This window comes from Colletes gigas, unplaced genomic scaffold (genome assembly GCF_013123115.1).
Source record: "Colletes gigas isolate AHSC1104 unplaced genomic scaffold, ASM1312311v1 Colletes_gigas_Sc00038, whole genome shotgun sequence".
NCBI classification, from domain to species: Eukaryota; Metazoa; Arthropoda; class Insecta; order Hymenoptera; family Colletidae; genus Colletes; species Colletes gigas.
In genome coordinates, this window is record NW_025106667.1 from 1,158,556 (window position 1) to 1,185,326 (window position 26,771).

The 26,771-nt window shown below is 36.0% G+C and overlaps 4 protein-coding genes and 1 long non-coding RNA gene across 6 annotated transcripts; all 5 read left to right on the top strand.

Annotated features, from left to right (window-relative positions):
* Positions 1 to 4,810: 4,810 nt before the first annotated feature.
* LOC122402637 lies at positions 4,811 to 8,297 on the top strand. Of its 2 annotated transcripts, none has more exons than XM_043405596.1 (4): positions 4,811 to 4,935; positions 5,453 to 5,892; positions 6,381 to 6,793; positions 8,011 to 8,297. In XM_043405596.1, the coding sequence occupies exons 1-4, from the start codon at positions 4,851 to 4,853 to the stop codon at positions 8,042 to 8,044; spliced, it is 972 nt and encodes a 323-aa protein (XP_043261531.1). In that variant the 5' UTR covers positions 4,811 to 4,850; the 3' UTR covers positions 8,045 to 8,297. The 2 variants fall into 2 exon arrangements, with proteins under 2 accessions (XP_043261531.1, XP_043261530.1); XM_043405595.1 differs by having other exon boundaries at positions 4,842 to 4,935; positions 5,417 to 5,892.
* Positions 8,298 to 12,784: 4,487 nt separating this feature from the next.
* Positions 12,785 to 14,985, top strand: LOC122402638 (glycine-rich RNA-binding protein 3, mitochondrial-like). Its single transcript, XM_043405597.1, has 3 exons — positions 12,785 to 12,911; positions 14,069 to 14,348; positions 14,763 to 14,985. Exons 1-3 carry the CDS (start codon positions 12,839 to 12,841, stop codon positions 14,782 to 14,784), a joined length of 375 nt encoding a protein of 124 aa, XP_043261532.1. The 5' UTR covers positions 12,785 to 12,838; the 3' UTR covers positions 14,785 to 14,985.
* A 1,982-nt stretch (positions 14,986 to 16,967) lies between these two features.
* On the top strand, positions 16,968 to 17,646 carry LOC122402652. Its single transcript, XR_006259534.1, has 3 exons — positions 16,968 to 17,062; positions 17,215 to 17,251; positions 17,520 to 17,646. It is a non-coding gene; the product is annotated as an uncharacterized LOC122402652 (long non-coding RNA).
* A 236-nt stretch (positions 17,647 to 17,882) lies between these two features.
* LOC122402651 lies at positions 17,883 to 18,424 on the top strand. The gene is made up of 2 exons (XM_043405609.1): positions 17,883 to 18,208; positions 18,273 to 18,424. Exons 1-2 carry the CDS (start codon positions 17,889 to 17,891, stop codon positions 18,364 to 18,366), a joined length of 414 nt encoding a protein of 137 aa, XP_043261544.1. The 5' UTR covers positions 17,883 to 17,888; the 3' UTR covers positions 18,367 to 18,424.
* A 2,686-nt stretch (positions 18,425 to 21,110) lies between these two features.
* Positions 21,111 to 24,045, top strand: LOC122402684 (EF-hand calcium-binding domain-containing protein 1). Its single transcript, XM_043405673.1, has 4 exons — positions 21,111 to 21,412; positions 22,104 to 22,218; positions 22,478 to 22,731; positions 23,759 to 24,045. Exons 1-4 carry the CDS (start codon positions 21,111 to 21,113, stop codon positions 23,979 to 23,981), a joined length of 894 nt encoding a protein of 297 aa, XP_043261608.1. The 3' UTR covers positions 23,982 to 24,045.
* Positions 24,046 to 26,771: the final 2,726 nt, after the last annotated feature.

Below are 26,771 nucleotides of genomic sequence, written 5' to 3' on the forward strand. Positions count from 1 at the left end.
TTATAATAATTAACAAATTATTTAGTACGAGTATCATACAATAAATTATATTTGCTATTTAGCAAGTATTTAATTTGGTCGAAAGGCTATTTTAAAAAAAAGCCTCCATCGAATGAAAAAATGAATGAATTTCTATTCTATTGAAAAAGTTTTGAAAGCACTCCCCCCGTCGGGGGAAAAGAGAGAAGTTCTATTGGTAAATGAAAAATATCTCTTACGTTTGTTGCCTTGGAGCAAATGATAGCTGTTGGTGGGATCGAACATCGTCGATTTACATTGTAGTCCCCGCGGAAGAATGGCAAGTTCCATTTTCCTCCCGCGAACTCTCGTTATGGTAATTCCCCGTGAGAAGCGGACAGCCATCGGTAAAAAAAAAAAATGGAGAATCTTAGAGTTATCTTAGTAATTTACATTTTTGCAAAGCATCGCGAATCCAGCTGCATCCGACTGGAACGGCCGTTCGTTCTATCAGAGCTGGACGTGCCGTTTTGCGTCGCCTGGTCACGCTCGAAAATACGACGATATATGCGTGACTTGGAAAACGGTGCGTTTGGAAGTTGATTCATGAAATAGTACGAATTCATCGAGTATTCAGCGGCTGGTAGCGGTATATCGGCTAGACGATCGATGGGGATGAATTAATGCCAGAACAGGAATCAACTGAAACGCTTAACAGTACACTATCGTGATCTCGCGATCGCCGGAACAACAAGAAGGAAGAGCTACTTACCAACTAGATCGAAACGCCATTCTTCAGCCCCTTTCGATGCTCCGATAAAAAAAATCTTTCCAACGTTAACCGATATTTAACTGACAAGAAATTGCATTTGCTTTAATTAAAAAACAAATTGATTTTCGATAAAAGAATCAAGCTCACTGTTATACAGGGTGTTCTTTCTTGAGTTAAGGCTTCGTTAAAAAGTTATTAAAAAATTTCAAATCATTTTGAAAAAATTATTTTTAGCTGCGGAGGCCAATTAGAATTAGACATTTTTGGTGAATAGACATACCCCCGAAAACCTACCCATTTTCGGGAAAAAAATTCGAGTAGGTGTGAAATTTTTCGAGGAAATTAAAAAATTTCAAATCGTTCTAAAAAAATTATTTTCAGTTGCAGGGGTCAATTGCAATCACTTTTGGTCAATACACATACCACCGAATTCCTACGCATTTTCGAGAAAAAAATTCAAGTAGGTGGACAAATTGCCGTTCTACAGGCGGATCTTTGAACGTTAATAACTTTTTAACAAAACCTCAATCAACAAATTGGTATTCTTGATTTTCGTCTTATTTTGTCGTCTAGAATCTGCCATTAAAATTTTTCCTAGCCGAACACCCTGTATTTTTAAATGAAATTAGGTATTTTTAGCTTTATAATATTGCTCAGGGAATGACGTAGCTATTCTCTTAAAATTTTTATTCTCCCGGAAAATATAAACAAAAAATATACTTTTTCGTACAAATGCCTGCCATTTTGACAATTTTCACTAAAATCAAATCTTTCGAACGTTAACCAATATTTCACTGACAAGAAATTGCATTTGCTTTAATTCAAAATAAATTGATTTTCGATAAAAGAATCAAGCTCACTGTTATATTTTTAAATGAAATTAGGTATTTTTAGCTTTATAATATTGCTCAGGGAATGACGTAGCTGTTCTCTTAACATTTTAATTCTTCCGGAAAATATAAACAAAAAACATACTTTTTCGTACAAATGCCTGCCATTTTGACAATTTTCACTAAAATCAAATCTTTCGAACGTTAACCAATATTTCACTGACAAGAAATTGCATTTGCTTTAATTCAAAATAAATTGATTTTCGATAAAAGAATCAAGCTCACTGTTATATTTTTAAATGAAATTAGGTATTTTTAGCTTTATAATATTGCTCAGGGAATGACGTAGCTATTCTCTTAAAATTTTTATTCTCCCGGAAAATATAAACAAAAAATATACTTTTTCGTACAAATGCCTGCCATTTTGACAATTTTCACTAAAATCAAATTTTTCGAACGTTAACAAATATTTCACTGACAAGAAATTGCATTTGCTTTAATTCAAAAACAAATTGATTTTCGATAAAAGAATCAAGCTCACTGTTATATTTTTAAATGAAATTAGGTATTTTTAGCTTTATAATATTGCTCAGGGAATGACGTAGCTATTCTCTTAAAATTTTAATTCTTCCGGAAAATGTAAACAAAAAACATACTTTTTCGTACAAATGCCTGCCATTTTGACAATTTTCACTAAAATCAATTTTTTCGAACGTCCATTCCTAGAGAATATATTACAGTTTCAAGCGCTTTCTGAATTTCATTTCTGATGAGAACACAAACGCAAACAAGTATTATTTTTAAAAAAGTTGACGCTGTTTTTTACAGTTCGTAGCATGGTAAATGAAATTTGCAGTAATTTGCAAAATGTCTTTCTCTTAAGGGGTCTGATACCTCTAGCGGTGTGGAAAACGAGGCATTTTTTTAAGCAACACTGAAGATAAAGTAATCATTCAATTATCCTGAAACTTTGCACTGTATTTAGGTATAACAAATGTTGAAAAAAACCCTTGGCAATGTTTAAAAAATATTTATAATTAACCCTACACAGCGCCATGTTCCCGAGCCACTTCTTGTTTTGATGGCCAGCTGGTGTGCAGGATTGTGGTAAAATGGTTGTTATGTACAACAAAAACCGAAATATTCCATTAACTATGATAAATGTCCTAGGCATTGACGATGAGACATTTCAATTTATAGAAAAATGAACAATGTGCCAGATATTTGAAACTTAAAATCGAATTTTAACACAAAAACGAGTTCTTATTACGAATATTTTGCAGAATTATTTGACAATTTTGAAAAAAACGGATCGTCAATGCCTAATAAATATAATAGTAAAGATAACTGTAAATTTTCAAAGCAATTGATTAATTAGAACTGGAGTAATGCTGCACACCGTTTTGTAAAACATAGTTACGGGGAAAATGCATTTAACGCGCTACAGGACGCAGATACACGTCATCGTTTGGGGCTCTAAATTTTCAGCAAAAACATTGTTCCGACACTGAGACCTTTCGCATAATGTTTTTAAGGCTTCAAACTATTATTTAAGCAAAAAAAAAGATTGTTTGAATTTGGATCACGTTTTGGGAAACTTGTCCCGCCATGGAACGATTCGAAACGATTTCTTCGATCGTGAAGCTGGGCCCGGTACGGTTAACGACTCCTGTTTGACGTAACCTCTTAATATTAATATTATGTCAGTCATACACGCTCGGACGTCTGCGCGTATGACTGGTCAGAGGCGACAATAATTCTTGGGGATGATCAAAAGTCCGTAAGAGTCCAGTGGCGGTGGCCGTGGTGCTCGTGATCCGAATGTCAAGCGAATTCAGACAGATCCGCCTTCACGTGTCACTGTCCCTACCTCCGTTGTGTCCTTTTCAGCATCGAACTCGCCGCAAAGAGAAACGGAATTACGATCGAACGATTCCAGTCCTCTCTCCACAGATTTTCAGCGTTTCAGCCTCGCTAGTTCCTTTCGACACTATTATTTCTCCGTTAGGGGTACATTATTCGCCTTCTTGGGTCTGTTATCCTTTCAGAACCGGGGGCGTGGATTTCGAAGCTCTGGTTCAAATTTACTTGCCAATTTTATAGAATTTCTCTTAACCGAAGATGACTCAAAGTCTGACTGGAAACGTTTAAATAGATCTTGAACATTTTCAACTGTGAACCAAGACGTTTTAAAAATACTAGGAGCAGCCTAAACGATGATGAACACTAGAGGTAAAATAATAGATTGGGAGAAGAGGAACCGTCGAAGGCCAGTCGGTAGTTGAATATTTTCGGATGTCAGCGACTCCGAGGGCTGAAACGGGTGAACGTTCGTGGAAAAAAGCTGATGGCGGAATGATGGAGATCCGCAAAGCGTAGGAATCGAAATTCAGGAAACGTGAATTCCCGTGAAAGTATGTCCTGACCGCCCCGCCGTTCCTCGAATTCCTCGTATTTATAGAACGATTGCAAATATACAAACCTTTCTTATTCTAGCGTTAGATCCTCTTATCAGGCATCGATCTGTGTGACTCACGATCGGCGACCACCATCATTGAACAAGGAAACCCGACAACATCGATTCTTAGCATTGTCTTTGAAATTCTAGCGAAACGAAGCCTTCTAATTCGTCGGCCTTTGACTTCATCACTTTATAAAGCACACAAATCCTTAACAATTAAGATAGTTTGCCACGGTAAGTTTCAAGTTCTTGTAAAAGAGACCTTGTCCACTCGTTCCAATTACCCTGATTCAATTGTTCGAAGGAAGAAGGTGAGCATCCAAATTACCAGATATTGATGATCCTCGAATGTCACGATTACTTTACACCAACTAAAGGGGGAATCTAGTACTAGAGTCCTCTTGTTGCGTAGCTCAATTAGTCGAATCGAAACAACAATCGACCGGGATAACAATTAATGCGTTCGATCGAACGGGCGTCCGATCAAGAATGGGGATCACGTATCGTTGAACGAGACGCACGTTTGCGTTACGACGATCCTGTTGGGTACGAGGCAACCACCTGACGATCCATGGTGGGGGATCCAGAGGATCCCGTATCCCCGTTCCGCGCGTGGATCCAACCGATTCTATCCTACCCCCTGCGTGCCCCTAGCTTCTGGTATAAAAGCAATCGCGGATTTCAGGATAGCAGCATCGTGCAAAAAGTTCCCGGACCAGGTAGACCTTGGGTGATAGTGCTTCAACGGATCCTCCACTTCCGCGAAAGAGTGTCCTGAAACGGCCAGTTTACCCATCTTTTTCTGCTTCAAGTTGAACCTTTCTCAAGGATGACGCAGTGGATGAGCTTCGTCCTCCTGGTCGTTGCGATGACGATCGTCGCGACAGAGTCCAGGGCTATACCAGCTGAACCCAGTAAGTATATTTCGCGAACAAGACAAAAACTGAAATGAACTCGAGTTCAGTGACCAGATCGTTCGCCAAAGGTTCTTTCACTGTTCATTCGGGCGTATTTTCTAACTAACATGATAGAATACGTGCATATTGGTCAGAAAATCAAAATATACACGTTTACAATGTGTGCAGTAACATCTGCTACGCACAACTCCAACTAGGGACTTTGGGTGACATATCAAGTTTAATTTTGATACTTTTATTGATATTTTGATATTTTGATTGTTGGTGTTACAATTGTTCCCGACTGTACTTGCTTAATTAGAAGTTTCCATTAATGGTACGTTCATGAATGCTTTGCAACGATCAGCATTTTTTAATGAAACAACAAACTGAAGATTTAAAACAGGAAAAAAGGCTAATTATCCTTCATTATGCAGTTGTTTAAATGTAATTTTGCATTCTGTACCTGGAACTTTTGTTAATATTTGGAATGTTAAAGTTTCAGTGATGTTGAACCCTTACGGGAACCCCATAGTGTTCCTCCGGGAGAAGAGGACGGCCGTGCACCCCTATCCCCATAGGGCGATGATGTTCACCGGCTACTATAGACCAGTGCGTCGCTCGGGACACGATGGCCAGGCGACAGGTGTGTTTGCACAAGGGAATGCAGTGAGCGGTGAAGCTGCCTTCTTCGGTGGCATGCAGACACCACACTTGAGGAACGGTCCAGAGCCAATCGAGGAACAGGAAGTGTCCAGCGCGGAGGCCCAAGCGGCTCCAGCGGCTCCAGCCCCCGAGGAGTCCTACGGCCAAGACAATCAGACCCCCCTGCAACAGGATCACGGGTATCAACTGAATGAAAATCACCCTCAGAGTGGTCAATATCCTCAGGAGGAGCCACATTATCCACAAGAAGAACACCACCACAGCGACGAGGATCAAAATCACCACAAGCAAGGCGGTTTGCCCCCTCAGGTATCGATACGCAACATTTTTTAAACGATACCTACTTTCCGAAACGTTTTACATTAGTTTTAATCGATTTAAATCGGTGTTATTCTAATTTGTGTTTAATTTTCAATATAATGGGGAACTGGATAAAAAGTTTGTTTGTTTAAACAAGTCGAAATATAAAATAAAAGGAGATCATACACTCCGCGACAAAAAGGCATTGCCTTTGATGTTCTACTGTTTTATAATAATAACAAATTATATAAGTATATTTTATAATATTGAAAAAGAATGAAAAATCGGTGCTTCAAAATTTTTCTGCAATTTCTCTTGACATATTGTACAAAAACATGATTTTCGTTTTCACCCCGTTACTACCCCCACGGTCAAGATGTCAAGTTAAAAATTGGCACACAGTGTTTTTTTGGGGGGCACATTTGACCCCCTTATTTAGCTATACCGTTTGAAATTAAAGAAGATTGTATTAAAAAGAAAGGGATCGTTGACACTAGGAGCAGCCGGAAGCTCAGCCAGCCCCATCGCTGACCACCGAAGCGACTCTTCTAAACCCTCCTAACGCAGAAGCGCCTGGAAACCGTCCAAAAGTGAATCGCGGGAAGAAGACCAAGAAGCCTCCAGTGGTGGTCGAAGAGGACGACGACGACGACAACGACGAAGACGAAGAGGACGACGACGACGAGCCTACAGTTCCTTTTGTGCCGTTCAAAGGCAACCGTCGCCGACAGAACTACCCTAATTTGAACAATTATTTCCCGATGGTGTTCAGTTTCCCCGGAGTGTCGACGCGAGCTGGATCATCGGGATCTCCTCCAGGCGCTGTCACAGCGATCGCTAATAGCTATTCCACTGGAAAGGGAGGCGTTGCCAGTTCGGTGGCTACGGCTTACGGAGGATCTCCCAATGGGTAACTTAATAAACAATTATTTATTTACAGATGTTTAAGTATATTTTTAAATCGATCAAACAAATCATATTGTTTGTTGGACCTTCGCCATATTTGCTCGAGAACATAGATTCTTACTTTAACCCCTTGATTGGGAATCCCGTATTCTATTCGTGGTAAGTAATCTGAAAAAATTGCAGAATGCATTTAATATGCAAAGATATAAGAAATACTTAAAGTGAGAAACGAATTATTATATTTGAGCCGTTTATTTTGAAAGTGGCCCAAGTCCATTTATTATACATATCCAAGTCATTTAAGCTCCCATTAATTCTATTAATTAAAGTATGAATTTGCATAAAGATCCGCGGTCTAGTGATAAGTTTGATAAGTCATATTTAGATAGAAGGGTTAATGAAAAAAGTGTTAAGAAAGTCAAAGTTGAAGAAATACTTTCGACGTCTCGTGACCGTGCAATTTTGATAAAAGAGAGTGGTTTTTTTCTTAAAACTATGAAAGTTGTGGCAGGAATTTGGTTGTCAAATAAATGAGCCTCTTTAGTTTAATAAAATAACGTATATATATTTTCACACAATATTCTTTACACGTGTGCCTCACACTCTCTCGATCCAAGGGACTTCTGCGCGTCCCCCTCTCGCGCCCCAGCGTTGCCAACATCCACACTCATTCATTCCCCACTCACTCACCAGGCATACCACACAATAAAAATAACCCCACAAAAGTAACATCAACCAAATATGGTAAAGTTCTTGGGTTGGTCCAATAATTATGTAAAGTTGTAGTAAAATTATCATCTCTTGTGAGAAGACCTCTAAAATGCAAAATTGTCAATGAAATCATCGCAAAAGAGTACAAATCTTATAGAAACAATTTGTCGACTCAAGTAAACTCAACGAAGAATGGAATAATTTATGTAGTATAAGTAAGGAGGAAAACTACTAATTAAAAAATTCTACAATTTATTCCTTTCTGCAAGTTGAACCGAAAAGAGTACTAATAATAAATCGATTTAAACATTCCAGAATTACATACGTAAAACTATCTAATTAAACAAAAATCCCTCTTGCAACGCAATCGTAATAATGAATTATTTCCTATATGAATCCATAACATAGAATTAATAAAATTAGATATAATCAATCAGTGAATGTAGAAGAGTAAATAATAAATTTTAAACTGCAATTTAATAATTCTAATTCATGGAACAATTTGTACAGGAAAAAAAAGCGCCCGCAAGTATCGGAGGATTAAATCTTCAGCTGGTTGATCAGTTTTGCGTCCAGATCTAAACAGCCATCCATTATTAGATCCATATTCCACACGCAACATTAAACGCAGACTGAACTGACGTTCCAGGGACCCTTTGATTTCGACGTGATCGACGCCTGGTCCCAAGAAGAATCAAGATGGACGTTCATAAAATTCAAGCCAATTCGCGTTCCTGCCAATGTAGTTTCCAGAATAAGAGATCCCGTCCAACGATACTGCATGGAGCTGTAAAGATCGAATCCAAGTGATATTCGCGGTGTGAAAGAAGACTTTCTAGCTTATAAAATATGCCTTTTCGCGATAGCAATGCTATTAAACATTATGTGATCTTGACCACTAGTGAAATAAACTTTTGATTAAATTAAACACTCTGACCATTCGATCTAAACACCATTTAAGAATAATTTTTTCAGCTTTTTGGTCTACTGAGCAAACCTATAGAAATGGATTTGAAATGATCTTGGAAATTAAACAAATTTGGGTATTGTACATACATGCTCTAGAATAGCCATGTTATAAACTAACAGAATATTAAAATATTACTTAACACTTTACCGACCGGTAGCGGTTGATTAATAGGTTATCGGTCGGTAAGCGTTGGTCGGTAAAACAGTCGATTAATAGTCTATCGGTCGGTAATGTGTTAAGTAAGGTAAGAAAAAAACGAAACATGTCCTATAAGACTATCGAAGAATTCTTTTATAATATTTAGGTTTCATAATATATGTATATTGGGTTGGGCAAATATTTTCGTGCAGATTTTGGCAATACCTATCTTCGTTATATGTTTGTATAGGATGAAAGAGAAAATGACACGATTAGATCTTCAAACAAATTACGATTTCCCACTGACGTAATTTCGTTGAGTTACTCAGTCTTTAATAAAAGAAGATAGTTCTCTGAGAGAAACACGGGAAGATTAAATAGACTCGATAAACGAACGAGTTAGAACGGTCACGTCGTTTTTGGAACCCTGAGATTACATATGTATATGCATATTCGACAGAAAAATACGTTTGAATGATTCATCTTTCTACTCGGTGGTTTCGATGTTTCGAAATTCCTTGGCGCGATTGTTATTGACCCGTTGGCATTGAACCTCGAGTCGAAAAAACACGGAAGGAACTACCTGTCCACCCACGCAGCATATATTATATCACCACGTACATTTACTATATATTTTATAACTCTCGACCATTCCTTTTTGAACAAATTTTTTCCTCTCATTTTCCAAGTACACACAATTTCCGTGTTACTCGATTAATAATTCAATTTATTTCCTGTTACTAACGTGTTATTAATACGCCATCTTCTTGTAACATTAGACAAATTTCGATGGGCGAATAGAAGTAAGTTACTTTTATTTTACCGTTGTCTTAATCTAATCTATAATGTAATATACTTTTTATATCATGACAAAAATACGATATATGTATTATAAAAAATGTCTAAAAATGTTTGGCAATTGTTTAACTACCATAATCGGCAAAGAATTATCGAAAAAATTAAAACTTCTGTTTTCTATTCGTATTTTGGTATCACTGTGATAATTACAAGCATACAAATTCATATATTCTGTTGATGGTAAAACTGCATGTAAAATTATTTTCTCAGAAATCGTTCTAAAGGAATATTTATCGATTTTGTAATGTATTCAGAGAGATTAAAGGTACATTTAAAAAACTCGACTGTTGCATGAGAGCATCGTTTATTGTGGATGATACAGAACTAACAGATTAGAAGTTTCAAGGTAGTAGTGGAAACAAGCTGTGTAGGGATATTTGCACAAATTTCCCCCCCCCTCCCCCCCCCCAATTTCCTGCAATAATTTATCTAAGTAGTATTGCGGTCCAAGAATGTTTCGATAATACAATAATAAATGATTTAAACCACTTTCCTTCATAAAGAATGTTTTTTCTGGAAAGGAATAGGTTATTTTAGTCGAATTTTTAGCTCGTGCTTGACATTTAACAATATGCTGATACAGGTAATCGAAAGTATCGTGCATAACAGTATCGAGCATATTTTATATAAGTGGCTTTAATAAAATAGTAGAACATGATAATCAAAATAAGGTTACAAAGGAAACTTTAAGTTACGAAGAAAGTGTATGATTAAAATAAATTTTAAGCTTTCTACGATTAGAATGAGTTGTCATAATTTCGTCCGGGCCAATCCACTATTATTGTTATTATTATTGCAAATTTAATGACAATTTTTAATTCGTTGATCCGATAATAATTAATTAAAAGAACGACTTGGAAACTATTGGCCATAGATAGTATTAAAAAGAGAAGAGATTTTAATATTATTTGAATTATTATATATTCTAAATCTCGAATGCAGAAAGAACGAAATTAAACAATTTCCAATCATACTAAAAAAATTATATTTAGTTACGAGGATCGATTACAAGCATTTTAGGTGAATAGACATATCCCCGAAATCCTACGCGCTTTCGAGAAAATAATTCTTTACCGAAAATCTAATGTGAGGCTTCCTTGTTTCATCCGAATCTTTAAAATGTCATAACTTCTGAACGTATTGAAGGATTTTAATGTTTGACGCGGCAAATAACGCGTATTTTGGCGCAGAATATGTAGGCATTATAACAATAGTGAAAAAGTTGTTCCTTAATCCCGTAAAGTTAGAGAAACCCCATAAAAATGGTCCAATTTTCAAACGCCCATAACTCCTACAATAGTGAACATATTTCAATGAAAATTTTTTCCAAAGTAGATCTCATCGGTGCCTATAAAAAAGTATTAGACATTTTTTCTGTAGAGCGTGAAACAAATTTATTAAAAATGGAAAACAATTTTTTAAGACAAATCAACCAAGGGGGTAGGTGTCTAAATTTTTCGACGAAAAAAAATTTCAAATCGTACTGAAAAAATTATTTCTAGCTAAGGGGGTCAATTACAATTATTTTTGGTGAATAGACATACCCCCGAAATCCTACACAGTTTCGAAAAAAAATTCAAATAAATATATCGCGCATAGCACTTTTTTTTCGTGACTCATTTTTGCTTTTCTTCTTGTATACAATGTTCTGCTCAACATAGAAATGTTTAAAACCATACAATATAGTTACCTATTAAAGAGAATACATAAATTCAAAGTATAAGATGCTTTTTCACGCGAAAAACGTCGAAAAAATCGGTTTTTGATTTTTCCTACTACGGCGCACCCTACCAAAAAATCTGAAAAAATTCAGGGAGATAACCAATGACAATACGCATATACAGTAATTATAGAAATCTAGTGTCTCGAAAGCTTCAATACGAAATCCGTATTTTTCTGTGTTTTTTTGCGTTTTTAATTTTTCACACCTAGGATTTGGAATCGAAAAATCTGAAAAAATTCAGGGAGATAACCAATGACAATACGCATATACAGTAATTATAGAAATCTAGTGTCTCGAAAGCTTCAATACGAAATCCGTATTTTTCTGTGTTTTTTTGCGGTTTCAATTTTTCACACCTAGGATTTGGAATCGAAAAATCGGACAAAATTCTCAAACACGTATCTCAATAACCGCAATGCACCAGATTTTTTTCATAATTTTTGTACTCGATTAAATAGGGGAAATAGGCAGAAATTCGTTGATCCGAATTTTCTCAATAACTACCCTTCCAAACACGATAGAGGGTTAAAATTTGGCACAGAACGTTTTTTCTTGATGCTCTATCGATGGATCCATCGTATGTCACATTTGGTTCAAGGGCACATTTGACCCCCTTATTCGGCTATACTCTTTAATTTCGATTCGAAGGATGGGTCTTGGAGAAAAGAAAACTTTTCTGTTAGCATTCTTCGATTGTTCCTTTTCCTTTTTTCAAAATGGTGTAGGCGTTCTTGCTACCGTTATGACGGATTAAGTTGGCCCCAACTTTTACGGCTCATTAAGTCGAAAGAAGTAAAAAACGCGGCAAGGAACTCTTGCACGGGGATTCCCCGGCGTTCTAAGGACAATTAACACATAGTGGACTCGGGATTCTCCGAACTAACCCGTGTCAAATCGGTACTCGGTCTACACGGTCGAAAGGTGTCGATGAACCGTCAAGGTTCGGTCCTTAAAATTGATTTATAACTCGATTCGATGGCAAAAAGAAGCAAACATTGTTCGATAAAAGGGAAAGGAGTTTTCCTGAAACCGTGTATACAACAGACATTTACCAACAATCTAATATTCAAATGAGAAAAAATATAACATTTCAGTACTGTTAAATATTAAAAGTCGTCCTGTAAGTTCCTGGCGTCGCGATATTCTAAAATGAAAAATGTCGAACAAACGTCCGAAATAATATCACTATTTATTTCATTTATTATTTTTGATTATCTAAATAATCAAAACGAAAAAATTCAAGATCAGAGCGAGAATCCTTCCTAAATTCAGGACATAATCAACTAAATGGTTGATATTGGTAAAAGAGGCGTGGGATACGAAATGGAAAGGAACAGTAAAATTTTAGTGAGATATTGTCGGCAGAAAGAAAGAGTAAAAGATTGTCGAATGGTCGGTTTTTGTCAGTCAGCGTGTTGAAGCTTGGTTGATCACCTTCACGAAGAGGAGGCTCGTCCGTGCTAATGAGTTACGAGCATTTCTCGGAAAGTGTGGCTGTTTCGTACCTGCGTAAATGCGTCGGGGTATCCCAGAACTCTTGGACCGGTCACGGTTCCTATATAAAGACCGCCCTGTCGATTTCCTCATCGTCATTTCGCATTCGATCCTCGTAGGAACTTGTTACGTGGCAGTGTACTTACTCCAGAATCATGAAGATCGCCCTAATCCTCCTGGCTACGATCCTGGCTACAGCTCTGGGATATCCTGCTCCCCCAGAAAAAGGTAATTCAAGCATCCACGTCTTCTACTCGCCAAGTTAATCATTTTTAAGGGAGCATTCTAATCTGGAGGTGAATTTTTCAAGTACTGTTTAAAATATGTTTAAAATTCTCGACGATACAGCTGTTTTAGTAGAGCTCCTTTTTGGAAAAAATTGATTTTTTGAAAAATTCGGCGTAGTAAAATTTCGTTCGAATGGTTTCGGTCTTTGACAAAAATGAACAAATTAGAATAATGTGTAATATTTCAGAAAAGTTATGATCAATTTATTTTATAATATTCAGAAAACATTTGAGAATACTTATAATCTCTAATTTCATCACTCTGTTTTATTTTATTATATGGAATATTTAGCATCTTCCACGTCGGTACTAATATATTCTTAGCATTGCGAGTCATCTGTATGTCACAACAATTTGTTAACAGACCAGCACAAATTGTCGTCTCTCGACCTTACATCTCTCGAAGGTCGATTTTCCTTCCATGAAACCTTCGTCTCGCGAAACGTTCACCGGAACTACCTTTTTCTCTTTTAATATTTACTTTCGTAATTCTATTCACCGACTCCTAACGAGTTGAGCTTGTTAGATACAATCCTTGCTGTTTAACTTACTACTTGAAATACCGAGGCCAATGATATGTAGTTTTAAACACATCCGGTTACTAATTTCAGAGATATCTAACGTTAAATTATTCGATAAGTTTTAAATTTTTTAAGTCGAAGTTTAGCAGATTATACACATTCATTATTTCTGACACTTCTGAAAATTAAATAAACTTTTACTCTACCTTCGCTAAAGAAAATAAATGAAGATAAAATAATGTATGGAATGTATAACATAATATCAACGTTTGAATAAAAATCCATTGACAAATACTGCTTTTCAAGCAAAATGAACATATTAAAAATTCTATTTTCGACTTAATCGGTCGGTAAAAAAGTTGATTAATACGCTACCGGTCGGTAAGTGTTGGCCGGTAAAAAGGTCGATTAATAGGCTATCGGTCGGTAATGTGTTAAATACAGCTCTACGCTCTACCATACAAATGGTGAGCAGTTCTTTTTTCTTGAATTTGGCATTTAGTAATATATTTATAAAGTAATCGTATCGTTAAAATAATTGTTTTCCTCGATTAAAATTCGTGTTTGTTAATTTCAGAAAGTATATTAACGAGGATGGTGCGAGAGGCGTCACCAAATCCAGGCCACTATAAACACGGAGGATTTATCGCTGGATATGGTGGTGGTTACGGGCATGGACATGGACACGGTGGTCACGGTGGATATGGACCAAGTGGTTATGGCGGTGGCTATGGAGGTTATGGTGGATATAGACCAAGTGGTTATGGCGGTGGCTACGGATTTTCTGGAAGCTCCGCTCACGCTGGCGCCATTAGCTCGCCTTTTGGAAGCGCGGCGTTCGCGAGCGCTAAAGCAGGGTGAATATCTATATTAATTCTTTAAAATTCAAAATTTCAAATGCTTATCACCACTGAAATATAAATAAATAATTTTAATCGAATGGCTCTTTTCTTTCCTCGTCTTCTTCGCAATATTATCAAAGTCATCTTGGATTATTTAAACAGAATGACCAAGTTTTTTATTCAAAGAAAAGTTATTCATACATCATATATCTATACTCACCTTAATAAGATGGAATTCTTGTATGAAAGCATTTTATTTCCAATAATTGATTTGAGAATTAATTAAGGTGGTGAAGTTAGGGGTTCGCTCTGTATATTATACAAAAAGAATTATACGTTTCCAATAATTTATACTTAATGCATTATAGAGTGTTCAGTAATTTCGTTTAAAAATGGACAAAGTTTCGATTATTTTCTTTCCCGTTGCAGAGCCACTGGATACGGACGATGATAAACCAAGTGACAATAAAGGCCAGTTACAATGTTTAATTCGATTGCTCACATATGTACAATAACTTCACATTTGTAACCACTTTTGTATAATAAATTTTTATACCATTCAATTGTTCTGCAACTACCTCGTAACGATATTGTATTTAATGTTCCAATTCGTATTGTTCACAACTATGACGCATGGAAATAAATTATTTATTACCACTATTTTTCTTCGATCATTCGTCCCACTAAATTTAATTCCAACTGGCCGACACGAGAATTGTCCTCGCATGTTTCGAGATTAAACCCCTCGATGATTGAATATTTTCCAAATTTACTACTGGCTACTGCCACCCTCTCCCAACCTCTCTTGGTCTCTCCTGACCACCGCTTATATTTCTGACAACGTATAACAATTACGACTGACTTCTGCCAACCTCCGTTCGCCTCTGCTGACTGCTGCTAACCACTTCTGATACTTCTGACAATGTATAACGATTACTACGGACTACTGCCAACGTCTCCCAGCCTCCACTGGCTTCTGCTGGCCTCTGCTTATATTTCTGACAACGTATAACGATCACAACTGACTTCTGCCTGCCTCTGCTGGCCTCTGCTCACCGCTGCTGACCATTCCTCATACTTCTGACAACGTACAACGATTACAACTTGCTATTGCTTGCCACTGCTGACCACTGCTGACCTTTGTTGACAACTTCCGCCATGATATATATGTATTAAAACTTTGTATAATGTAAATCTATGGCAATAAATGATATAATTTCAAAGAATTCTATATGTTCTCATCATTTTTACCTTTCTTTTCCTCTCCAAATCATTCCCTTAGTTTTAATAGACTACTCTCAACTGCGTTCGTCTATATAGAAAAAGAAAAGACTACGCACACGCCTGCCAAGGAAGGAAAAGGGGAATCCCTCCAACACATGCATGTTTGCCAACATTCCCAAGAATTTTTTATTTTGTCAGCAAGTACGAGAGCTGACGGTTACTGAATAAATGAATAAGTATTGTTTAATGACGGTAGGTATGGCGGTGGCGGTGTTAGGTTCATTTTAGACTTTGTTATTAGGAGGACATGATATGGGAAGAGGTGGCATAAAAATGATGAGAACACATAGAATTCTTTGAAATTATTTCATTTATTGCCGTAGATTTACATTATACAAAGTTTTAATACATATACATCATGTCAGAAGTTGTCAACAAAGGCCAACAGTGATCAGCAGGGGCCAGCAGGGACCAGCAGACTCCAGCAAAGGCATGCAGAGGCGATCAGAGACCAGCAGGAGCAAGCAGTAACACGTAGTAATCGTTATACGTTGTCAGAAGCATCAGGAGTGATCAGCAGCGGTCAGCAGAGGCCAGCAGAGTCAGACAGAAGTCAGCAGTGATCGTTATACGTTGTCAGAAATATAAACGGTGGTCGGCAGAGGCCAGCAGAGGCTGGGGGAGGCTGGCAGTAGCCTGTAGTAATCGTTGTACGTTGTTAGAAGTATCAGGAGTGGTCAGCAGAGTCGAACGTGTATTTATTAAACAAAGACAAAGTATTTTATCTTATTTAATGGTTTAGATTACCGAAATAAAATATTCTATTATATATTATGAATTTCAAAAATAAAACTATTTTAGTTCCAGTAAAAAGTTTATTATTTCAACCTTATTTTTGCAAGTTGGATGTTTCCATTGCGCGAACTCGTTTAAACTGTTAATATTAAGAATGCAATAACAAATTGAGACAAAATACAGTAAAAAATATAATTAGCAAATATAATAATTCATCCAAATGTAATTTAACGTTATAAAAATGTTCAAATACATCATATATTCTTCAAATGAACACATATTTTATAAAAATTAAACAAATTTATTTAAAGTTGTGCTGCAATGTAATTTTTGAAACTGTAAGAGTTAAAAAATATTTCATTCGATTTTTATGAGATGTTCAGCTTGGTGTGATCTTTTGGAATTAGCTAAACTGTGAAAGAACATTCTAATTGGGCGTTCTTTAAGAATTTTCAGCGTTTCAACGCGACGTACCGTGTAAAAGGTACACTTGGCTATATCCGGATGTTTGCAATGGATATTTTGTAAACTATGACGTGTCACGGCAACTGTAATCACGCACACCGAGCCTATAAAAGCGATCATTCCATCAGAGGGCGATTATTAACGCGTTACATTCCCTTGCAATCAATTTTTTTACACGATATTGATTCAACAGTGACGAAAAAATGAAGTGTCTCGCCATTGTGCTGTTGTCGTTCTGTCTAATTGTAAGTTCCAGCTAACTGGAAATACTTTATACATAATCAGGAACTTTAATTACATAATAACTTCTGTCTAAAATTCAGTTTTTCGATTTTTAAAAATAAAAAAGGATTAAAATTAAAATTATCAAATTTTCTCATGATTGGTCCGTTTTCAGATTCACTGTGGTTCTCTCGTTAGATCGGAATTTACAGGTAAACGAAACCTACTTATTTAAATAAATCGAATCGTTTCATTCGACTAAATTGCTTTAAAGCGGAAATGGGTAGAATTTTTATTGAAAAATAAACTTTTAATTCCGAATAAAAGATAGACAAGTATTTATACGTTATTTTGGTAAAAATTTTAATTACGAAATGATCAAAATTTAAATCTTTAATCGAATAAAATGTTAACCAACTCTGTTCTAAAGAAAAAAAAATCATTTCGAATTACAAAGAATTAATTTCTTCTTTGTCCAAGCAAATTCAGGTCAACGACGAAGTGTTCGAGTTCATAGAGTAGCTGATGATGAATTTCGTGGAAATGAGAATGACTATGCAACAACTATAATGCACGAAGGGACAACTAAACAACCCATAGAACGCCAAGTACGTAAATTACAAAGTATTTTCAAGTATTCCTGACGATATTACAAAATTACAATTTTTTCGAGGGAAGAGTATTGTTTGAGAAGTCGAATTTACTAAAAACATATTTATTATAATTGAAAAATGCGAAGATCGCATTGTTATTCCTCTAACTTTTCCTCTGATTCAAATTACTAGCTAAGCACCCACCATTTATTTCATAAAATTTCTATTATTTCGAATTATTAAAAAACTAACCTGAATGACTGGGTTCGTTTTTAAGAGAGAATTGTCGAAAGCGTTTAAAGACACTACGACCTTTAAACTGGCCTCGAAGAACACTAACGGTTTAAGAAATAATCTGAATAGACCGGAAGAGCTGAATATTTATTACCAAGGCAGCCAAGATGGCGAGAAACATACGAAGCCAGGTACTCATCAACTAAAATCATTTTTATCTTCACGAATTGAGTCCACATACGATTCCAAGTTGAACAACATCACACATTATTTAGATAACGACCTACAGGAGGCTAAAAATAACATAATTTACATTCGAAGCGTCCTTGAAAAACTTTGCAGGTAATAATCAGCCAAGAAAATGCAGCTAATTATCCGACAATTTCAAATCGAGATTACTTTGCAGGGAACTTCGTTCCAACTCATCGCCTTTACCGGAAGTCGATAATCCTGAAAACACTACGTCGACGAATCAGCCAAACAAACTATCGATTCCTTAAAAACAATTCTTAAATTACTTTTACCATCTATGTGGTAATATATTCACGAGAAATTCAAACTTACAATGTTAAATACGAAATATGTATCGATTTTTAAGCACGCTGTACGAAGAAAACGAAGTTTTATTAATTAATAATATTTCTGAGGTATAAGTTTTTCAAAATTGCTGGAGTTTTTAAAGTTTTCACGTACCAATTTCAGTTTATCGACATAAAAGATCGACAAAGGTTGAATATTGCGCCGTAAACGATCAAATTCTCTAGAAAATTGTTTCTCCGCTTGTTTGAGAAGTTTGATCGATTACATTTTATAACCGTTGGCGACGGGAAAGGAACCATCGCTACGCGTTTGCTTCTCGTTAAACGGGTAAGTTTATTGAATAATCGTGACATTGAAATACCGTAGGTGGAATCTGAAATAACAAAGACAAACAAGACTGACGTTTCTACGTTTCTCTTGGTTGTTTTTAATTGCAAGACGAGCTTAAGATCGCTAGAAAGTGAAGATCGTCGACGACTTAAACTGCAATTTGACACTGCGAGCAGTCGAAACTTTTGCAAAGAGATAAACTTTTCTTGGAAATATTTTCCTAATATTAAATATTATTTGGAAAAGTGTTAAAAAGAATGTGTGCAAAAATTAAAGAAACACCTCGTGGTACACCAGAATAATGTTCGTTTTAAAATAAAACTTGGTCTGCTATTTACTTCATTCAGGCAGATACTATTATATTATTAGTATAAAGAGAGAACCGATTTTTATGTTCGCGCAAAACTCAAGACCTATTGAACCGATCTTCCTCAAATTTTGACACGTTATTCCTGCATACTCTAGGACGGACATAGGCTATGTAGCGTGTCTCAAAAGCGCGTTATTAACATGTAATTTATATGCAAAGATTTCATGCGTACGACTGTTTGGCAGACCACGTAACCCCTGTATACGACAGTCTACTTGCGCGCGCATGCGCATATTCGGCCCGCGCGATACCTCGCCCGTAGCAGTACTTCGATGTTACCGCCAGGTGGCGAAGCTTCTCGAGCGCTTTCTCGCGAGAGAATTGCATTATCGCGGATATACATACGGATGTACATAATATATTAGTTCCTGATGTCATAGAGGTTTTTGAAACTTTTCCCTCTAACTCCAAACATGAAATCTAATTATATAAAACACTACACAACAACACCAACCTAACATGCTAATTGCAGGTTATAGGGAGTAAAGCCCCCACGGTACTGCAAACACACAGTGAGAAACCCCAAAAAAAATATTAGTTCTTGAAAAAGAAATTTGTGGTGTTAATTTAATTTTAAAAAGAAAAATTCTACCAATGGAACACGCCCTCGACTGTGATTGCTAGCTTGAAAATTGTTTCTTGCTTATAGTGGGAAAATGCATTACGCCAGAAATACCTAATAATGGTTATTCCATTACTGTTAGAACGAATTCGTATTCTACGAAGAACTTTTCATATTTCAATTTTGGCGAAACGAGTTCTCAACACGCATCGGATCAGATTTTGCACGAAACATTTTGTTAGACGAGTTTCGAAGCTGTTGCATTCTTCCTTGCATAACGATAAAACCGATCTCAATATCATACGTTCCCCTAAACGCTTCCATTTCGTTCTAATTATAGCGAACGAAACGCAAAGAGAAGATTGATCGCGTTAAGACGATAGAAGCTATGGTTACGGATCGATTGATCAATACATACGAAACGATACATCGTTTTTGATTGGAGAACCGATATCTCCATTCCTTGTTGCTTTGCACACCGAAACACTAAATTGAACGCGTTTCATGACAATTGGACAATAAATGGAAATTGCGCGTGTCACTGGATGATCTGCGAAATTAGAAATTAGTTTTTACCCTTAAAAATTGTGATTCACCCTCTTTGAACCTAAATTTTTACTTTGCGTACTTTTAAACACAATTCTTTTTACTAAATTCTGATTCTAAATTATTAAAAGATCCGTGGAGAAAATATTTGTTTTTATATTTTCGTTATTGTTGTTTATACATATAATATTACAATAGCAGCCGATTTGACGATTTATATTTATTGCAATTATTCTCTAATGGGGAAAAGTGATCGAGTAAGATGGTTAATAAATTGTTTAATAAAGTTTAATTGCAATGTAATGTAATGTGTTTGTTAACTACAGAAAATTTTAATTATTATAGTATGTAGGTGGTCCTCTTGAGTTAAAGAAAAGTTTCTTAAAAATATTATACAGGGTGAAGGTCGTAACACGACGACTTGAAATAACTCAACAATTATTTGTTGTACGAAAAAATGTTTCAGATAAAAGTTATGTAATATTTTTGATGGTTTATCCAAATGTGGGAAGAAATATTAACTATTCCATTTGAAAACTAAAAGCAACGTTTAAATCTTGATGAAAAAGCAAAATAACATAAAATCGATTTCAATATCATATGACCGTCTAAAAGTCATGCAACATTTATCTGAAACATTTTTTCGTACACCGAACAATTGTTGAGTTATTTAATTACTAGACTGCGGATGTTTATGCATTTATTAATATGCAAGAATATAAGAAATACTTAATAAAGTAAGGTACGAATTATTATATCTAGAAAGCTCCAATTTGATTAATTTTATTAATAAAAATATGAATTTGCATGAAGATCCGCAGTCTGGTACTATTATAAAAGAGTATGTGTATTTCTGGTAATGTTCGACTTACTCGTGGGTGGAAAATGTCTCAGAGATGTCTGGAGAACGTAGCCTTTCGTCGGGCACGAAGGCTCGAATGGATCAGGGCGTCGGCGCTGAAGATAGGGGCGGGCTGAACCTTCGTGCCGGCACCACCCTGATAAAAAGCGTCTCTATATTCTTGATGAGTGGCCGCAAAGCCTCTGTGAACCCCAACAGACTCACTTCCGACGACAGCACGAAACACGAGCCCCGAAAAAGGCATCGCAAAAGAATGCCCGACGCCGGAACTACCAGAAATTCCACGCATACCATCAGGCTCATCGAATCGTTAAAGAAAAAGACTAGGTTCTCCTGGCAAGTATCCATTATACCACTTAAAATTATTCTCGTTAGAATTTCTGACATCTTAACACATTACCGACCGATAGCCTATTAATCGACTTTTTTACCGGCCAACACTTACCGACCGATAGCCGATTAATCAGCCGCTACCGGTCGGTAAAGTGTTAATACGTTTACTGGCACGGTGGTCACCGGTGACCACCACCAAAACTACCAAGAAATACATAAATACTTGGAAAACTATTCTCCATGTTTCGTAACCAGAGTTTAATAATTGAACAGCAATGTTTCGATAACTGTGAATTATTTTAGTACATCATGCAAAAATGAAACTTTTTTATTTTTTTGTTGGTAAAACTTTTACCAATGTATTTACGAGAATTTATACATATATGTTAAGGATTCTTAACACTAAACCTACCGCGACCAGTCAAATGACCGTTTCGCGTTTTTTCAAATCAATAATGTATTGATTTAGACGAATCGAATGACGTGTAACTCACCCCGATCGGCGAACGGGCCGTTTGCTAGGAATGTTCCCAAGTTTATAAAAAAATAACGAATTTCCGTAGATAATGAAATGCATATCAATAATGTACTGAATTAAACGCATCGAACGACGTATAACTCTATTATTTAAATTATTTTTATTTTTTCCTCTTACGATTCGTGTTACTTTGAAACAGCATTTGATTATCCACAGGTTCGAATTGGATAATCTATGCAAGCTGTACAAGAAACTAACCAGTTTTGGCCAGCAACAAGTAGGGCAACCGTTTATTATGGGTAGAAGGCAGCAATCGAATCAAGCTATAGAGGTAGCGACACTTTGTACAAACCACAGTTTTGAATTGCATTCGTTTATAAATCGCGTGCGTGAACCTGTCATTTTGTGTGTCGGATGGAAACATGCGATGGGGCAGGGCACATTGAACGCTTCCATGTCTCAATTCCACGATTTCCAAGACACCCTGTTGGATCGATAGAAGACTTACGTCGCTTTTTCTATTTTTTCTTTACAATTTTTCTTATTATATTGATTATTTCGGAATTCTTTATCGATTGAAACTTTACCAGGGTATAGACAGATCGATTTTTCGAGACTTTCTGCACAACACGTTCAAAGTGATCACGGAAGACGCGCTGGTGGAGCGCATATTTTGTTGCTGGGATCGAGAGAACGAGGGGATCATCAGACTCGACACATGGGTCATGGGGCTGGATCTGTATCTTCGAGGCAGTCTGCGAGAAAAGATCGAATTTTGCTTCAAAGTCTACGATCTTAACAACGATGGATTCATTACGAAGGACGAAATCTTTCAATTGTACAAGTAAACGTTCTCAACTATCGATCCAATGGTGGATCTTGATTTATCAGGCCAAATTAGTACAGGAAATAAATTGTTTCGAATGGTTCAGAACTCACGTGTCGTTTAATTAAACAATTTAACCCTCTATGGGCCCGTGTAACTTTCAGGTCACATTTTAATTTATCGAGATTTTACCAAATAATTATAGCTTTTTTCAATATTTATGACCGTTGCTAGGCTCATTAACATCAAATAACAAAGTAAATGCTGTGCAAACTGTCCGCAGTGAATACAAGCGAAACCATTTGATCGAATTGATATTATTTGTGCTTCTGTCAGTGATTACGAAACTAAAAATAGTGCACATAATAGCTCTGGGTTCGTATATCAATAACAACTTATTTGTTTGCATTTCAATTTTCAATTTGTTACTGTTTTTTGATGATACAGTTTTGCAACTTTGAGGTCACAATGGGCTATTATGGCAGATTTCGGTACATTTGGAATAAAGCTTGTGCTTTCTCCTGTTTTCAGATTTATACATTATATACCCAAAATATGAATACAATTTTTTTTTTCATTTGCATATACATATAGGTTTATAATTGCTGATTTTTCGTTCCCTCAATTTTTTTGGATTTAAAATAAAAATTCGGCCCATAGAGGGTTAAATTCATTATTATTGTATTTTACATCAATCGTTTGATCAATTCTTTGAATAACACAGAAGCAGTACAATGTTAGTTGACCTTTACTTTTATACTCTCACAATTCTGTCAAATATACATCATTATTATTCACGATAACAAGATAATCGAAGATGTACTCGATTTAATTAATGTAACTAAAAACATGGGAGTTTTTAAAAAATGAATCTGAAATTCGAGCTTCAATCCATTTAATACAAACTAATAAATTGAGATTATTTATAATTTAATAAATTATGTCATACGAGACACTACGCAAGCTCTGAAAAGTTTAACAATTTATCAAGAATATTGAACAGTGCCAGAAAGGTATTAGAAAAATAGATGCTTGTTGCTCGCAGGAATTGTTTGATAAAACAACCTGGAGAAGAAGATCCGGACGAGGCGGTTAGGGATCTGTCAGAATTGACGTTGAAGAAACTGGACGTCGATCGAGATGGAAAAATTTCTTTCCAAGATTACAAAATGGCTGTCATGGAGGAACCTCTTTTGCTCGAAGCTTTTGGCCAATGCTTGGCTACGGACGAGGACTGTGCTTATATTTTAACTACGTTGCAGAAATAGTATAGTTTGGTCAGTTAGAAAACGTCCTTTGGTTAGGAGAACGCTCTTCCGGACTATAAACTCAGTTTTCTCTTCAGTTTTCAGTGAATTTAACACCTTAACGCTCATATTTCTCGGGTTAACCAAGAATGATCAGTTTTTGTTATTTACAATGTTGTATCTAATGTATAATTTGAAAGAAAACAAATATTATCCCTCAAACCGTTAAATTAAACACAAACATCGTTCTCCAAAGCAGTAAAAATTTTCTGTAGTTAATAAACACTGATTAACTGTAATTATTATCGATATCCTAACGATATGTAGTGCGTTACATTGCAATTAGAATTTATTAACCATTCTACTAGATGACTTTTCCCCATTAGAAAGTACTTTTAACAAATGTAAAGAAATCTTATCAAATAAAGCGAATGAATTTTAGGAAGACTTTTTCTATACGACTATACTCATACTTAAGGGAAAATTCACTTGACAAATTTGTAATCATGGCACCTGCCGTTTATTAAAAACAAATTCGATAGTAATCGTAATTACAAACAATAATAATATAATATAATATAATATAATAATAATAATTTTAATAATAATAATAATAATAATAATAATAGTATAATTAAAAAATACGCTCGATCTGGCTTTCTTACAGCGAGTTCGCTGAATCAGTCTTAACCCTCGGATTACCAAGCATCGAAATCATATTTTTCGAAGTATATTTCTCTTTTTCCTTCATTCCTCTTCTCCGACTCCGTTCGTCTTATTATCTTTGAAAAATATCGATCGAACCATCGATCCTCGATCGATAACCCGAAGGCTAATTTAAACTATAAAACGATTCTAGAGGTATGTTACAGTGATGCAGGGGTTTCTTCGTGACGTAATTGAAACAATTGACTTTTTTTCTTTTTTACTCTGCCGCGTGCAACAAAATATCTGCTTCTCGTCGCGGTACTTCCGGTTCCGGGGACCAGTGCCGCGACCTCAAGGTTCCTTTTTACGGACACTCGTGTTTCTCTGTATATATATATATACATATATATATATACGTACATATACACACTGCTGATAGACAATTTCGAGCATCCTTCGATATACATTTTTTTACACGCGTATACGCATTACTGGAAATTTCAATTTTTCATATCGAAAGAACATTAATCAAATATGGTACGAAATAACAATTGAATCCACGCAAGGAAACATGAAGTTTTGATATGCCTCCTGTTCTGACGATCAATTAATGGATAAATAAATTTTAGGTTAGTTACCATAGTTTTATTATGGTGAATAAAATCAGGAAAGAAGAGAAACCTATCTACTCGTTTTCTGGACAAGTGACTTTCATTAATGAAAAAAACGCTTCTCAAGAGACCATCTGATTTTCTAACAAAAATTTTGGCGATAAATTTTCGTAATATTCCTATTTCTCGTTCCACATTTAGAAAATTACTAGTGCCAACAATTTTTCTCCAGAGATGTTTCGAAAAAATCTTTTCATCTGAAATTGTGCTGAAATAAAATCCAATCGACAGGAAAACATATTTTCAATAAAACGTGCGTGTAAGAAAAGATGGTTCGTAAGGACGCTCGAAAAGTTTGAGTCTCAGTGTGCATGGATATACATACACACATATATACATACATATATATATATATATATATGTTTTGTTTTTGTTTAAATATATATACATATATTTACTTATTTATTTATATATATTCTTTCGTATATATATATATATATCTGCAATAATTAATATACACGCACGCGCTCGCGCGTTTGCAGGGTGCGTCGCAAATCGGTCGCGTCTATCTTTGTACGATTATCACTGGAACAGAGGTGGGAGAGGGGGAAAGATCGCTTCAGTTGTACCAAGGCAATCGGATTCTTCGTTGACAATTTCATACATTTCGAGTGAAGTTCGAGTTTGAAAATAAAGGTTAAACATGAAATGTAACTTGGAGGCAATTTGTACATTAACCGTTTGTGCTTCGAATGTTATTTATATCCGTTCGAGCCCGTGAAAGCAAAAATTGGGGAGGGGGTCTGTTGCTCGAAAAATCCGACTTGCGCGCCTGAGATATACATATACCTATTTTGAACGTGCACCTAACGTATTATAGTCGTGTTCGCCGGTTCACGGCGCACCTTTTCAACGCAAAATATTCGTAAACGCGCTCCGCGGAAACGAGCGGGACTCTTATGCGCGAATAAAAAATAAACGATCCACGTTCGTTTCGTCAGAGTGCTGAGATCTGCCGAAGGTGTCAAAACGACAATCATTCGTCCATTGTGACGTCGAACTAGCAGTCAGATAAAATACTATTTCGTCTGTTCTTTTTTCCTCTTTTCTCTTTACGTATATACATACTGTCATCTACTTTATTCTTTCTCCTTTCATCACTACGGTTGCATTTAATGGATTATCGCGTAAATATACATATATTCCTCTATCTATTTTTTTTCTCCCGTTTTTCGATTCGTCCGTTTTCCGTTGCTATTTAACCGCTTCGGTACGAGCGTCGACTATAGGCGACAGCCAGGAATTTTATCTTATCTCTGCAGTTGCGGAGTGTTCGCTCGCATACTTTTAGTTTCGCTCTGTCCATCGCCCAGCCACGGTTCTGTGACGTTTTTACACGTGTAAAAACTTACAATATAAATAAAATAAAACAATAATTTTAAGTTAAATTTTCGAATTTTTCATTTATCGAAATGAAACTGTCAACATTTGGAAATATCGTAATAAAAACATGCGATCTCTTGATACACATTACATGCCGCCTGTAATGTCA

Bases quoted from the DNA above. Each gene is read 5' to 3' on its own strand.
- LOC122402637 (XM_043405595.1), top strand. From the start codon at position 4,851: ATGACGCAGTGGATGAGCTTCGTCCTCCTGGTCGTTGCGATGACGATC. The intron at 4,936-5,416 runs GTAAGTATATTT...GGAATGTTAAAG, and splicing joins GGCTATACCAGCTGAACCCA to TTTCAGTGATGTTGAACCCT. The intron at 5,893-6,380 runs GTATCGATACGC...CGTTGACACTAG, and splicing joins AAGGCGGTTTGCCCCCTCAG to GAGCAGCCGGAAGCTCAGCC.
- LOC122402684 (XM_043405673.1), top strand. From the start codon at position 21,111: ATGTCTGGAGAACGTAGCCTTTCGTCGGGCACGAAGGCTCGAATGGAT. The intron at 21,413-22,103 runs GCAAGTATCCAT...GATTATCCACAG, and splicing joins AAAAAGACTAGGTTCTCCTG to GTTCGAATTGGATAATCTAT. The intron at 22,732-23,758 runs GTAAACGTTCTC...TGTTGCTCGCAG, and splicing joins GAAATCTTTCAATTGTACAA to GAATTGTTTGATAAAACAAC.
- LOC122402651 (XM_043405609.1), top strand. From the start codon at position 17,889: ATGACTGGGTTCGTTTTTAAGAGAGAATTGTCGAAAGCGTTTAAAGAC. The intron at 18,209-18,272 runs GTAATAATCAGC...ATTACTTTGCAG, and splicing joins GTCCTTGAAAAACTTTGCAG to GGAACTTCGTTCCAACTCAT.
- LOC122402638 (XM_043405597.1), top strand. From the start codon at position 12,839: ATGAAGATCGCCCTAATCCTCCTGGCTACGATCCTGGCTACAGCTCTG. The intron at 12,912-14,068 runs GTAATTCAAGCA...TGTTAATTTCAG, and splicing joins TCCTGCTCCCCCAGAAAAAG to AAAGTATATTAACGAGGATG. The intron at 14,349-14,762 runs GTGAATATCTAT...TTCCCGTTGCAG, and splicing joins TTCGCGAGCGCTAAAGCAGG to AGCCACTGGATACGGACGAT.